Source organism: Vicugna pacos, chromosome 1 (genome assembly GCF_048564905.1).
Source record: "Vicugna pacos chromosome 1, VicPac4, whole genome shotgun sequence".
In the NCBI taxonomy this organism is placed as follows: domain Eukaryota; kingdom Metazoa; phylum Chordata; class Mammalia; order Artiodactyla; family Camelidae; genus Vicugna; species Vicugna pacos.
Window position 1 is genome coordinate 33,536,112 of NC_132987.1, and position 15,429 is coordinate 33,551,540.

At 36.9% G+C, this 15,429-nt stretch overlaps 1 protein-coding gene across 5 annotated transcripts in view; it reads left to right on the forward strand.

Moving 5' to 3' along the window:
• RSRC1 (arginine and serine rich coiled-coil 1) overlaps window positions 1-7,039 on the forward strand; it is a 355,005-nt gene extending 347,966 nt beyond the window's left edge. For all 5 annotated transcript variants that reach the window (XM_072959887.1, XM_072959884.1, XM_072959896.1 and 2 more), the window contains 2 exons: window positions 2,486-2,638; window positions 3,284-7,039. In XM_072959887.1, the coding sequence (XP_072815988.1) occupies window positions 2,486-2,638; window positions 3,284-3,376 (246 nt within the window). In that variant the 3' untranslated portion in view covers window positions 3,377-7,039. The remainder of the gene's footprint in view (window positions 1-2,485; window positions 2,639-3,283) is intronic.
• The last annotated feature ends 8,390 nt before the right edge of the window (window positions 7,040-15,429 follow it).

Genomic DNA, 15,429 nt, shown 5'->3' on the forward strand with positions numbered 1-15,429 from the left:
TGAAAAAGGCTTTTCTGTAACTAGCCACCCCTTCAGTTGGTAGAGTCTTCAGCTGTGTTAATTCTACTAATTAAGCTAGGAAGCTATTAATAGAAAAGTGGCTATTACCAATGACAGGCTAGACATTGTGTCTCCTGCAACACATATTGATTTAACTAGTTTAACTCTCTGCAATCATATTTCTCTAGTGAGAGTAGATAATCTGATAGTTCCTGCTTTATCATAAACTTCAGGAACCAAGATGCAACTTGTTTTCAAACTGCTGCCCCAAATAAGTTTATTACCAATTATTCAATCCTGAAATTATTGTTTGGCAGATACTTGCCTGTGTTCAAAAAGAGGGTAAATAACCCTAAGCCGCATGATCATTTGTTCTTTGACATAAGTACATGTTAAGTATTTGTTAAGTACATGTGAAAACAAGTTTTTCCAAACTGAACCATTAGGTGGCAGTGCTACTCAAAGCCAGATGTTTTGATAGTGGCCATGTTGAGGGTTTTTTATGGTCAAATTTTCTCTAACAGCTTTCCTCACTTACATAAAGAAGGAATTAATGGTTCTCCTCACATTTTTTTTTCATTACCCTTTATTAAATAATAACTCCTATGCTCTGATCCTAACCCTTGAGAACTTTACCTTATGTGTGTCTAAGCACTTTTCAGAGAAAACTTCAATGTACTATGTAGGTAAAAACAAAATCAGATTACTTGGTTTTTATAATAGAATGTTATCTCTGAACATGTGTAATCCACATATTTGGCGACTAGAATAACAGCACTTCACAATTTGGGCAGCCAGTCTCCTAGCCGAGCCCTGTCAAACTATGGCCTATATATTCAGAATAGCATGCTTCTATATTCCCTGCCTGGCAACTTAGAGTACCAAAAAGTGATGTCCTGGACCTCCTTGGATTAGCATACTTCCCATTTTCCCCTGTGCAGAATGTTGGGCTTGACTGTTAAATGGCTCCAGTTTTACAAAAGGGTCAAAATAATGTCACTTAGGGAATGTCTTGAGGTCTGGGGAGGAAAATAATATTAGCTCCAAAATATAAGAAGAAAACTGCCAAATCAAATTTACCAAATATTTTTTAAAATATCTCTATGTAACTTGTGAACAGTTTGTCATTATATATTTTGGTATGTATTTGCTAGTGATCTGTCATCCTATTAGAAAAATATAGTTTCCAATTTGGACAGGGAACATATCTTTTTATCCTCCCTTGTGTAAGCAATGTGCTAAGCAATTAGTAATGCCAGTAAATACTGGTAAAATAGATGGATCTCCAACTCTAAATAAGATAAATTATTATAATAAAGGATTAACTAATTTATGCATATTTCATTTTCTAGATGTTTTCCCCAGTGACATCTGTTTTGCACTTCATTCAGAGAAGTGGATATTCAGAAGTAGATTAAATCAGAAGAAAATGGAAACTGAAAAACTATAGGTGTAGAATCAATAGGTGTAGAGAAAAAGGCTAAGGAGAGGAATTAATCTCCCAGTCATCTAGGGTTTTTTTATTTTGACTTATAATTTCAACTTCTCATCTAATCCATCTCATAGTATTCCTGCAACTGTGCTGTTAATTGGCCACTTCCCTGGCCTCCTCTTCTCTCAGGGAAGGAGATACTGGAATTAACCTTAGCACTACACTCCTGGTTCCTTCCAGCAGAAAGATTTATTGGTCTTTTTGTCCCCAGCACTTAGCACGGTACCTGGCACATAATATGCCATACAATGGAATGTGATTCAGCAACAAAAAGGAGTGAAATACTGATACATGTTACAAACATGGATGAACCTTGAAAACACTATGCTGAATGAAAGAAGCTAGTCACAAAAAAAAAAACACATATGTGATTCCTTTTCTATGAAATACCCAGAATAGGCAAATCCATAAAGACAGAAAGTAGATTAGTGGTTACCTAGAGATGGGAAGGTTAGGCAGAAATGGGGAGCAGTGACTGCTAATGGGTATGAGGTTTTTTAGGAGGATGCCGAAAATCTTCCAAAGTTGCTTGTGGTGTTATTTGCAAAACTCTGTTGATATGGTAAAAGCTATATGAATTGTGATATGGAGTTGTATCTCAGTAAGACTTATTAAAAAATTATAATAATAACCTTTGAATTTGTCTTTTATACCTAAAGAGACCAACTAAGTAGAGATTTGTTGCAAGCTTCTTTTGATTAATAGAATTTAGATATATGAAACATGTATATGTTTTCAGTAGTATAGACTCATAAGTACCAATTTCTTAAAAATATACTGATTGTAAGAAATAACATTTTCACAGTGGTTTTGTATTTGTTTGCTTGTGTTAGGAATAACTGTTTCTTATTCAGTAACTTAGGACCTTTTTGTGATTGGTATTATCTCAAAGAAGGGCAGTTGAGCAATTATTACTCAAAAGCAGAAATATTATCAAAGCAAAATTTTAATTGTATCTTGTGATCCAGCTAACAATGTGTGTTTTATGTTTAGTCAGTGGAACCTAGTGAAGTGAAGCATGCAGCTGCAACATCAGGACCAACGTCAGTAGTTGCTGATCCACCAAGTAATGAAAAAGAAATAGACCCTAGCAGCATCCCTACTGCCATCAAGTACCAAGATGACAATTCTCTGGCCCATCCGAATGTAAGACCCTTAAACCTTAAGAATATCAGTTTAAGTTTAGTCGACTGAAGTTAATTCAAGCTGTTGTCCTTTTGTGCTGGTGACAAGAAGACCCCTGGAGGAAATGGATTCATATGTTCTTATTTGCTAAAAATAGGCAGCTCACCTCCAGCCCTCAGAATTATTACATGTATTTGAATCTGGTTTGGTCCAACTCATGTTACCTGACTTCTAGAAGATTCAGTGAGTAAGAAAAATAAGCAAATCGAAGAGTTTTGTTTTTAATCTGACACTGAAAGATCTAATTCTGGCTGTGCTCCAGTTGGCTCACTGACTGTGCATACATCATTATCATACTCGGCTGTCTTCTGTGAAATGGTGTCATGCCACTATGTCTCCCACAAAGATTGTAGGAAATGAACTTCTCAAAATGAGATGTAAAACTGCTAACCATTGATGATGATATTAGTCATTTTACTCTAGGACTTTTCTGAGCTTTATTCCAAATAGATGATCTTCTGTTAACAGGTCAGCAAGAGTTAAACACTATCCAAATCTTGTGCTGAAGGAAGTGTTCTGTACAGGTGACTTATCTTATTATGTAGGGTCAAATCCAAGTTGTTGGCAAACAATAACGTTTTTTCTTCTTCTTTTTTTTTATTTCAGTTATTTATTGAGAAAGCTGATGCTGAGGAAAAGTGGTTCAAGAGATTAATTGCTCTCCGACAAGAAAGGCTAATGGGCAGTCCTGTGGCCTAATTAACATACATATGGTTGAATTAACAGTAACATTGGAAATTTAGGTTTTTAAATCCCAGTATTAACTTTTTACTCTTAAAAATAACTTAGATGATTATATATAAAGGTAATCTCATTTCATTCTTTTCTCACGTAGGCTTGAATATTTGTTGATTTGAACTTAATCAAACACTGAATAGTAAAACTAATGTAAAGTTTAAGAATGCATGAAAATGTCATACTGTTAAAGAAGCTAATCCTAAGAACAGCAGTGTTAAAATAAAAGGCACACAATAATGTTTCTGAATACAATAAATATCACGTTGCCATTTAAAGGCACAATTTTGATTAATCATATATATAAAAAAATCAAAATAAATATGAGTGGTCATCTTCTATATATTATAAAACCATTTTTGAATCTTTTATTTCACCTTATTGTAAAATTTTAGGCACAATTAAAAGCACTATAAACAATCTTAAGCAGAATGAGCCATGTTAATCTTAGAGGAATAACAAATTTAATGAAAAAATTTCTTGAAAATTAAACGAATTGTTGCTTTATTGCTTAGACATCAGCTTTTACTAGATGCTCCTTTGAATCATGTTAGCAGGTCCCAGCTCATTCTTTTAAAAATTATGTGTTCACACAAGACCTAACCAGTTGGCCACATATCATGGTGGGGAATTGTTTCTGAGAAAACTTGTAAGAGCTCTCACTTCAGTCTTACTTAACCAACTGCTGTTCCCTATAGAGGAAGCCAGCTAATGGTAATTTTGATAAGGCTATCTGTCATTGTGGAATACCTTTCACTGGTAGCTGAATGAAAATCAACTATGCATTCCATTACTGAACATGCCAGAGATAAGGACATTTAGGCCTTGCCTTACAAAACTAGTTTTCAACAGTTACCCTTTTCTATTTTGTTCTGCTCTAATTTGTATCTGTGAAGACTACATGCAGCTCAGAACACAAGATAAGCATGAAAAGTTCTTAAGCTAGTATTACCAATATATAGGAGATTTTGATGCCATCTTTTGAAATTTCTGAAATGACTAAAGTTGTAATCCCTGTTAAAAATGAAAAATACAAAGAATTAAAAACCAGTTGCAAAAGGCATGGAAAATAGACTGATGACAAAATACTTGTTTTCATACAAACATGTTTTCATATTCTAATATATGCTAGTGATTTGTTTTTTTTTTTCCCTTAGCTATAAGTAAAAGTGCCCAGTATGGACTCAGGTTTGTGTGGTTTTTAACATATACAAATTTGTAGTAACTTTAAAAAGGGATTATAGTTACTGAATAATTTTGTGTTTCATTCATTATGTAACTTGTAAATAGTGAAAGGGCTGTTCCCCTTTGGGGAAGTGTGTATCAGTGGTCTAGGCAAGAATATGGGTTGTCATTTGGGCCACTAGTGATTCTCCAAAGAACCTGGACCAGGCATTTTTTTCTCAGTATGCCTGATGTTCCTCATTTATAAAATAGTGAAAATACTGTCATCCACTTTAATTATATTTAACACCCATGTTCCTCTGTGACAAGTGGCCCAAATGCAGAAGCTTGAACTGCAATAGATTTGTATTTTAAAGCTAAATTTTTCATCAAGATAGAGAATAATTTTTTTGAATTAATTAAACTTTAGTCCCTGCAGGAACTCAGTGACTATTCCCCTCCTTCCTGATTTCCAATATGATTCATTTTAATGTATTATTAACTTTGTTTACCTGCATTCCTGTTGAAGACTACAGTATTACCGCACAAGCCAAATCAAATTTAATGAGAAAGACTTCATAGACCACTATCAAACATATCACCAAAGTCAAGCTAGGTGATGCATCCAAGCTTTCTTTAATATCCTAATATAATGAGTCTATAAAACAGAACAATCCTTTTCATGTCACTTGATTAATGGCAACAATTTGGACTTCCATGAGACCTCAAAGTGTTTTTTGAAACACTGACTTCATACAAAATGATGAGTACTAATAGTACAAGTTTTCATTTCTGAACTGAGCACATTCTCAGGGAAAATGGAATAAAAACTTTTTTTCCTGGTACTTCCTAATTATGAAGAGGCAGATACCTAAGAATATGAGAAAGAACATTTTGAGTCATTCATCCTCCTCGCTTCAGCATCCTAGTGTGCGAAATGAGGATACTAATAGCAGACCTGCTGTCTTTGATTTTTTAGTAAAATAGCACAAAAGAAAGCCCTTGATAGAAAAAGTGTACTGTTTGTGCCAAGGTAACATATTGACATGGTAGCCATCTTAATGAAATATGGAACAAACAGTTGCACGGGTAATGATCTGAAAAGCTCCACCCCAACCTCAGCATGCTCCTTATGTATGTGCTTGAACTGCCATGGCCAGTAGACCTCATCCCAGCTTTGTCCTCAGCTTTCCCTGATTTCCTTCCCTGCCAAGACCACAAGAAACCTTGATTGCTCTGCAGTTAGTGGCCTGTTCCCTGCTTACTTGGGGAACTCAGGTATTCTTCAGTCAGATTTACCCACTTACTCATTAACTTTTTTTGACTGCCAAGTTTGTTCTGGGCACAGTAAGGGCATTTGGGTATATATGGGTGAATCCAGAAGGGATCCTGCCCTCAATAGGCTTAGTTATGAAGACCAGACATATATATGACATGAGAAACTTAGTGGCAGAGAAGAGGACATGATTGCAAAGAAGAGAGAAATTACTGTAAGTTAAAAAATTAAGGAAGGCTTCATGATGACTTCACAACTGAAAGAACACTTGGAGAATAAGAAAGCTTCTGGAGCCACAAGGATGCACAGCCATCACTTCCATCTTCCTTATTGCTGCTCTGGGAGGCTGGGGAACTGTCGCACTTCCAACCCATGGTTACACTTCCATTCCCTTCTTGTAAAAGACCCAAGTGGCCCTGCCCTCTCTACCTTATTTAAAAATTCAGGCAAATTTTTAGTTTGCTGGTCACCCTGTGGCTTCCTCTGACCATTTCTTCCTTTTAGTGGAGAATCAGTTGAGTAAGCCAAACCTTCATTTGGCCACTGCCAGCAGTCTTGGGTCACCACCACTTGTCAGCCAAGATGACATGAGCAAGACAGACAATAGTAGCTGAAAGGAGAATTTCAGTGCTAAGAAAGAATTGCATCTGCCAGTAAGGCCTTTCATAGCCATGGGGACCACTGAGTGTTCCCTGATCCTCTTTGTTTTTCCACTTTGCATTGTTACAGAAAGCATTGTTTTGGAACAAAAAGATACAGTTCACTTGCCTGTGGTTAAATCCCTCCCCAAATGTTCCTTTGGTTTGAGTATCAAGTGAAAATCTTCAAGTGAGCAACTAAGATAGTAACAAAAGCTAGAAATGAAACAAGACATAGGACATTTTTGGTCACTAAACTATAAATGAATTGACTTGGAATACTTACACGTTACTCCTTTCTTCTCCTCTTTCCCTACCCCAAAATTCCTTTTGAGTATGATGGAAGAGGTTTTAAACCAGCTCTTGGCCTTCACTCAGTTGATACAGTCCTTGAATTATTTAGAAAATGTTGAAATGCCATCCTTTAAATGTAAGCCCTACTTACTCTTTCGAGCTCCTTTTTGGAATAATGGAAAAACAAGTCATCTTGGTAAGAAAATATCTGAGTCTTTATAGCAGAACAAGAATAAAAATGGAAGTAAGAAAGAACTCCTTGTAAATTCTCTAATTATCTTCATCTTTTATCATAGAGATGGCTGTTGATCAGTATATTCTATTTGGCAGGTTTTTTCCAAATTAAAGAAAATGCTCTGTCATCATATATTTCCAGGTTACTTTTGCTATTATTGTATCCCCAGAATCTACCCTATGCCTGACACAAAGAAGGTTCTCAAATATTTTTCAGTGAATGAATGTCCCCATCTCAAATGGGCAGTCTGTTTAGCAGTGTGGCTATTAAAACTACTCAGGCTATTTGGAGCAAGTGCAAAAAATAAATAGGTGCCTGGATATATGCCCAAAAGAATTGAAAGCGAAGTCTCGAAGAGACGTTTGTACACCTGTATTCATAGCAGCTGTATTCGCAATAGCCCAGGCATGGAAGCACCCCAAGTATCCATGGATAGATGAATGGGTAAGTAAAATGTAGTGTATGTATACAATGAAATACTACTCAGCCTTAAATAGGAAGGAAATTCTACAGCATGCTATAACATGGATGAACCTTGATGACATTATGCTAAGTGAAATAATCCATTCACAAAAAGACAAACACTGTATGATTCCACTTGTATGAGGTACTCAGAGTAGTTAAAATCATAAAGGCAGACAGTATAATGGCAGTTGCCAGGGAAGGGGAAACGGCATTATTGTTTAATGGGTATAGAGTTTCAGTTTTATAAGATGAAAAGAGTTATGGGACTGGTTGGTGGTAATTGTTGGACAACAATGGGAATGTGTTTAATACCACTGAACTGTACACTTAAAAATGGTGAAGATGGTAATTATGTGTATTTTACCACAATAAAAAAAATCTACTTAAAAATTAAATAAATAAGGGGGAGGGTATAACTCAAGTGGTAGAGTGCATGCTTAGTATACACAAGGTCCTGGATTCATTCCCCAGTACTTCCTCTAAAAATAAGTAACTAAACCTAATTACCTCCTTCCCCCCCCCCAAAAAAACTAATAAATACATTTAACATTCAACTATAAAAAGCTAAATAAATAAATAGATGTTCTGTAACTTAGCTACTTTGATTTCTATGATTTGACATTTCTTCAAATGTCTCTGAGCTGACAAAGGCCTGATAAAAATCATAGGGAAGGTCAGAGTACACAGTGCCTTCACTGCATTAGTGACTAATGTCAGTGGGGCTAGAGTTAAACGGGATCTTACTAGTCCTGCCCTTGCCCAGACTTTCTTTCTGGGCCAGTTTTTAAATTATACAAATAATATTTTCAAACGACGTGGGTGTGGTCATTCAGGGTCCACCTGCTGGCTCCTGTGATTGCTCTCCTTGCGAGCAATAGGTCAGTTTTCAAGAAGTACAGTTTACCAATATAGTAAGACACAACACTTTAAACTCAACAGTGTACCATTTTATTTTTAGGTCTTGAGAAGGAATGGCAAAATGATCCTGCTGCAGTTCTAGGAGAGAATGGTGAACTGAACTGACCCTCTCTTCTTGACATCTTATGACATGGAACTGAGGCTTAAATCCCACAGTGTAAAAGACCTGTTACAGTGTAGGCTCCTTTCACAATCTTTTAAAAAAATGAACTGCTAAAATCCCATGTCTTGAATGAAATCCATAACTACAGTTTATCTACCCATGGATGTTCCATGAAAGTACTATAAACTTAAAATGGAACTGGAAACACAAATGAGAAATAAATAAATGTTTTCCAAACAGCAGCACAGTAGATCAAACGACTATATTAAAGCTTGGGTAGATTTTTTAAAAACAAATCCTGTAACTGGATTATTTATTTAACCCCATTGTAACTTTTCTCTTCTCTTTCTGCTGTAAGTCTAAATGACCTGGAGAAGATAACTCGTTTATTAATAGTTTGAAAAAATACTTTTTTCAGAATGCTGTGTATTTGAATCAGCTGCAGTGTCATTACATACAATGAAAATGGGGAGTCAATCAAAATTACAATCTCCAAAAATATACTTTCTCCATGTTTGAAGTAGTTCACTGAGCAAAATTTTTTATGCCTACCATAGAGCATCACTGGCATCCCAGTCCCTATGCTATGTAAGACCTGTTCCATCTAAAACACTTGAACCTTCAGGAAGAAAACCATTTTCACATTAACATTTTTTAAATTGAAATGTAGTTAATTTGCAATGTTGTGTTGGTTTTTCATACACAGCATAGTGATTTTGTTATACATATGTATTCTTTTTCATACACTTATATACTCTTCCATTATAGGCTACTACAAGGTATTGAATGTAGTTCCCTGTGCTATACAGTAGGTCCTTGTTGCTTATCTGTTTTATATATAGTAGTTTGTATCTGCTAATCCCAAACTCCTAATTCACCCCCCACCCCCTGTTAACATTTGTTCTACAACCACACTTGTGTTTCCAAGGCCATGTGGGCCATTTTCAGCAAAGGTGCTCAGAGACTTTTAACTCATCTTTTTTATAATTAATAAGAGAAGATGACAAGTGATTGGTAAATAGGTTAGCATATGACACAGTCTAGAAAATACCAGAGACTCGGTTTCTGTTTAGGGTTATGAACTTGAAGTTCCAGTTTCTAGATATGTTTGTCTTGCTGTAATAACTGCAGTATAATTCCCAAAAGACATTGTTCAATTAATTTCTAAATCCCTTTAGCAGGGCATTTACACAGACCTTAAAGAGCTTCGAAAGAGTTGTAAAACTTTCAGAGTTCTCTTATTTTCTTATTTTTTGAAACACTGATTTTAGAATTAGCCCATCTATGACAAAAATCTTTGTCCTTCTACTAACAAGACAGCACAGATTTGAAATGTATTTTTACTTTCAAATTAAAAAAAATAATCTAATGTTTAAATGTCAATGGGGGATTTGAATATTGGATTCCAGTTCAGATGTGGAATTTGTAAGTTAAATATGAATGGCCACCATTTTACTAATCTCATTCTCTTTCTGCTAAGTACTTAAAATTTTTCTCAATATTCATTTATATATTTTTCTATAAATTATATAATTTATGCCAGCTAGCAAATGGTCACAATTTATTAAATATGCTCATTTGCTAAAAAAAAAGAATATACAAAATGAATTATGTAAAGAATTAAGCTTTTTCTCAAGTAATATTTTCCACATTTTTGTGATTTGGGTCTTTTATTAAAAAATACTGGGGAAAAAAACCCATAAAAGATAACTCATCCATATGCAGCCAGCTTTTGAATAAACAATATCTGCCCCTCCTACTCGGCTGCCAAGTTGTCGCTCCCCACCAGGTGACCATTGTTAACGGTCCTCCCAGCCTCCCTTTGTGCTTCAACAGATACATCTCTGTTGAGATATTGACACATGGACTCTCTTTTCAGACCCTGAGAACAGATTTGTCTGCAGTTAATTTTTTCCCCTGATTATCTGCCTTAGATAACTTTCCACAGCAGCCCATCTGTATTCCTCGTTCTTTTTAATGGCTGTGTAGATTCCTAAAAGTGGAATTGCTGGGTCATAGGGTATCTACTTGTCACATTTAAACTAGTAAATTACAGCAATAATAAGTAAGCTTCTGAATTAGATGAGTTCATACAAATTAAGATTATCTCAATCTCTTTTTCAAATCACTTAAGAACTAAAAAGTCATTTTATAGTGAGGGGACATTGTAAGTAGCTAGTTCTCTCCATCATCCATTCAGAGTCATTCTTCATTCTTTTCTTTTCTGCAGTGTCCCAGGAGGCTGACCTTCATAGACTGTATCACCCATTTCCCTGCCCTCTGGATTCTGGCTGGGTTCAGTCAATAGGAGGCACTGGCAGGAAATCACAGGAAGGAGGAGAGAGAACTGGGTTTCGATGCCCCTGCAGGGCCATGTTTCAGTCATGGTTGCTTTCCTAAGGCCACAACTCCTGTAGGCTAGCCCCCCTCTCAAGGACACAGCTCTCACCATGTTATAGTAACAGTTCCCTCCCACTGCTCCTTCAGACCTGGGGCCTGGGACAGTTTCTTGTGCATTAGTCTCTGGCTCCCTTCACCCTGTTCACATCTCTGTATATAAGGCCTTCATTAAAGTCCTTTGAATATGTCATTTGTTTCCTGCTGGGACCAAAGCTGATAAAATTATCTTCCAGGGCAGTGTATCCATTAGAATTAATTAAGTATACCAATTAGTTTTAGCTTCATAAACAGTAACAACTGTAACAACAAACAGTGGCCTAAATAAGAAAAGCATTTATTTCTCTCTCAAGTGAAAAACATTTAAAGGCAGGTAGGGTGGCTTCATATGTCAGGACCCCTGGCTCTTGTTTCACCAGCCTCAGTAGGTGGCTTCCCATCATGTGGTTCAGTACCGCTCTGACCATCACCCTCACATACCACTGCCCACCATCCAGGCAACATGAGAGCTGTACCTACTGCTTCCCTTTTAAAATGACTCAGAAGTTGAAATTAAAGGAGACTTGGAAGTTTATACCTCTTGACTAGAACTTAGTCAACTGACTACTCCCCTGTTGCAAGAGAGATTAGGAAATGGAATATATCAGCTTGTCATAGCAGAAAATATCCTCTAGAAATATCGAAAATCCTAAAGAAACCTAGCTACATAATACATCTACCCATTCAAATTTTTGTTCATTAGAAAAACAGTTCCATCGAATACTGCTGGATGACATGCTCCCTTTCCTAACTCTCCAAAAAACTCAACAAGCAACCCTTCTCATGAAGCTATGTTAAGCAGTAACATCAATAGCTTTATGTGCAAACATTTCAAACATGAAGTGAGCAAGTGGCATTTTGACCCTGAGAATTCCTAATCACCATTGCTCTGCAGCTTTCTAATCCAGTCCAGTGCTAGTCAGTTAAGAGTGGTTCTCTGAGCCTGAGTGTATCCCACTTAGAGAGGTCTGGCATGAATGTTTCAGCTTGACTGTGTTGAAATGGTATGTCTTGGGGTGAGGGCTCAGGGGAAAGGAGTCACCAATTCTTGTGCCTAATCACCTCGGTTTCCATTTTAGTAGTGTCCATGTCTACTTAACTTTTTCTTCTTTAAAGGAAAAGAACTTTTCATTCATCTGATATTTTAGCACATGGAGAATGCTCTACATTTACCAAGCTACATTTACCAACCAACCTTTGCCCGATGATTTCTGTCTCCACCAGCAGGGTCTTTCTGTCCACAAATATTTTAGTTTTCTAAAAATTGAATTAACCAGGTGTGTGATGTCATATGAGTGAAGCAATAAATTTGAATTTTTTCAGCCTACTCTTGCTCCTAAAAATTTTAGCCAAGCAAAACTATCTAAGGTAAATGAGATGCACAGTCTGGCTCTCTATGTCTTAGGGAAAAAGGTTGAAAAGGAGGCTGCCAATGTGTCATCTCTTCCCCGGCCAATCAATCAAGGTCATAGATCAGCTAGAAATTAGGGTCAGAAGTCCCAGCCAGTCATAGAGGTGCACATGCCTGGAGTGTGCCCTTTCTTCTATTTCTGGGAACCAAGTGAGCCAGCAGGAAGGGGTGGGGAGATAGATGAGAACCTTAACTCCAGCATGTGAGCCACAAGTAACAATATGTAATAGAGTAATTGTTACCTACTGTGATGGCTTTAAAACATGTCTGCAGATTCTCTGACACTTCTCCCATTGAGAGGTGGGGGCCTATATCCCCTTTCTTGAATCTGGGTCAATCATAGTGACTTGCTTTTAACCAACAGAATGCATCAGAAATGACACAGCGTAACTTCCAAGACTAGTTCAGGAAAGGCTAATTCTCTTGGAATCTTCACCCGGGAGCCCTGAGCTGCCCTATAAGATGACCAGGGCTCAAGGGCTGCCATGTTGTGGGAAAACCTATGCCATTTGGAGAGTCCAGATGTTGGTGTCCTGGCTGACAGTTCCAACTGAGGTTCTGGCCAAAAACCTGCATGTGAGTGCAGACTCCTCCAGCCATAAGTCCCCCTAGCTGAAGCCCTATGGATAATCCATCTTCATTTCCCAGTCTAAATTCCTTACGCACAGAATCTATAGCATAATAAAATGGCTCTTTCATACCACAAAGTTTTGGGGTGCCTTGTTACACAGCACAAGTGGCAAGACACCAATCCTACCAAGTCACTGAAGGTCTGGTTGAGCCAATACTGATGAACACTGATGTTTATATGGAGGTCTGCTGAAAGCTGGGTGATTGCCCCTGTTAGCAGAGAGGCTGCCTGGCATGGTGCTATGAGGATGAGCTTTAGAGTTAAACCTCGACCCTGCCTCCTGAGCCTCTGATCCACAATCTAGTAAACAGGAGAAGTAACTTCTACCTTGCAGAGTTTCTATGTGGATTAGAGTTGATGTGTATACCGCACTCAGCATAGTGCCTAGCAAAGAACCAGAGTCAATTCAACAAACAGTTAAAAATAACAGTGCTATAATTTTCTGATTTTATATTCTGTCATTTCACTTAGATTGAAGCTTTATTCTCTTGTGAGTGATCTTATTTTATAAAGCCAACTCACCATATACAGCTAAGTTGTATAGACAAATCTATTACAGCATTTGCATTAAATGATAAATATAATTAGAAAATGATTGAGATTTGGGATTGGCAAATACAAACTACTATGTACAGAATAGACAAACAACAAGGTCCTGTATAGCACAGGGAACTATAGTCAATGGCAATATAGTAACCTATAATGAAAAGGAATGTGACTATATATATATATATACATGTATGTATATATATATATATGAAAGAAAAAGTGAGAGTGCCATGTAAAAACAAATACTGGGTTATTTAGCACCTTTAGCTAGAAATCAGCCTGTCCTAACAAAGCTGACTGCCTTGAATAAGACTGAATGAGCCATAATCATCAAAATGACTGAGAATTAAGAAACAAAATTAATTCCCAAAGATAATCACTATAGATCTCATTAGTTCAGGAACAACCTACCTTAGGACTTTAATTAAAAATAATATTTATTCCAAAGAAATGAGCGCTGGCAGGTTTCCGCAGAATCCGTAATCTTGGTTATGCTAAATCTTCTTATATTCAGGCAGACATCATTAATCTCATTTGAGATGCCCTCCAGTCTGACAGCCCTTATAGCACTGGGGCTCTTTCTTGCAGCAGCCTTTTTATCTTCACAAAAGAGTTATAACTCATGCAGATACCTAATGTAAAAGGGCCTAGGCAATTAGAGACATCACTCTGAGATCTATACTGGCATATTATGTTAGAAAACTTCTCATAAATGAGTTTGTTCTCAACTGGAGGCCAGTATCTCAACACTATTATAAAATTAATGGGGGTTATTTTATTATTTTATTTATTTATTCCTACCATTCTTTGTTACAGAGAAGCATCGGGTATTTTATAATAATTCATAGGCTATGACCAGAGAAAAGGGAAATTATAACAAGTCAATGAAGAAAATAGAGCCAAGGAAAGAATGAGAGTAGAGAAGGCAAGAAGTTAGAAGGAATGAGGTTAGTACCCCAAATGCATGTTGTAAAGTTCTGTCAACTTATCCACTCTCAAGCTTGCCAGCTGATTGTTGGCTTATATTCCAAGTCTTGCATAGTGATTAATTCTAAGAATTTTGTTCTCTACCTACTCTGATTATTTTTGTACCAGTTACTAGTAGATGCATGCACTGGGGTGAATAGTGTTCCCCCCTACTGCCAAATTCATGTCCAGCTGGAACCTGTGAATGTGACCTTATTTGGAAATAGGGTCCTTGCAGAAGTGATCGAGTTAAAATGTGGCACTCTGTTATGACAGCTCTAAGAAACTAAGAAACTAATACAACCCTTAAAACATTCTTCTTCCTAAGAACCTAGAGTATATGTCCAGTTTGAATATAAGGATTTGAAGGGGGAAAAAAGGAAGAAAAGAAATTCCGGAAGTGTTGTCTGGTAAGCTTTCTGTTTAAAACTGATGGCTCTCCTATACATGGTGGCCGGAGACAAAACAAGTAGCAAGTAAACAAGTGACGCATATTAAGAGGGGAAAAAATCTTGCGAGCATCCAATCACATTTAGTTTAACAGATTGTTTTTATATGGACAAATTGGCTTTTGATATTTTATTGCATATATTGTGAGAGTGCAATTTTTCCAAAGCTGTACCAGGAGGACCGTCTTCAGTAAGACCATTGTCCCATTCTATAGCACCTGAGAGACTGCCGTCTCCTTTCCCTCCCATTGAGGAAGGGGCTTACCTAGAGCTGGAGTTAAAACCACCAACACTTCAACTAGGAAAATTGGAATGCAAGCATTTTAGAGCACAGGCAAGATGATTTCAGACCTACTTTAAGACAAGAGAATTGGAAAGGTAATATAATACTCCAAACGGATAAACTTGTGCCAAACTTTTGCAAACCAGATGAAAGTACTAGCTTGTAATCTAAATACCCTGCAGAAATGAAACTCCTCCTT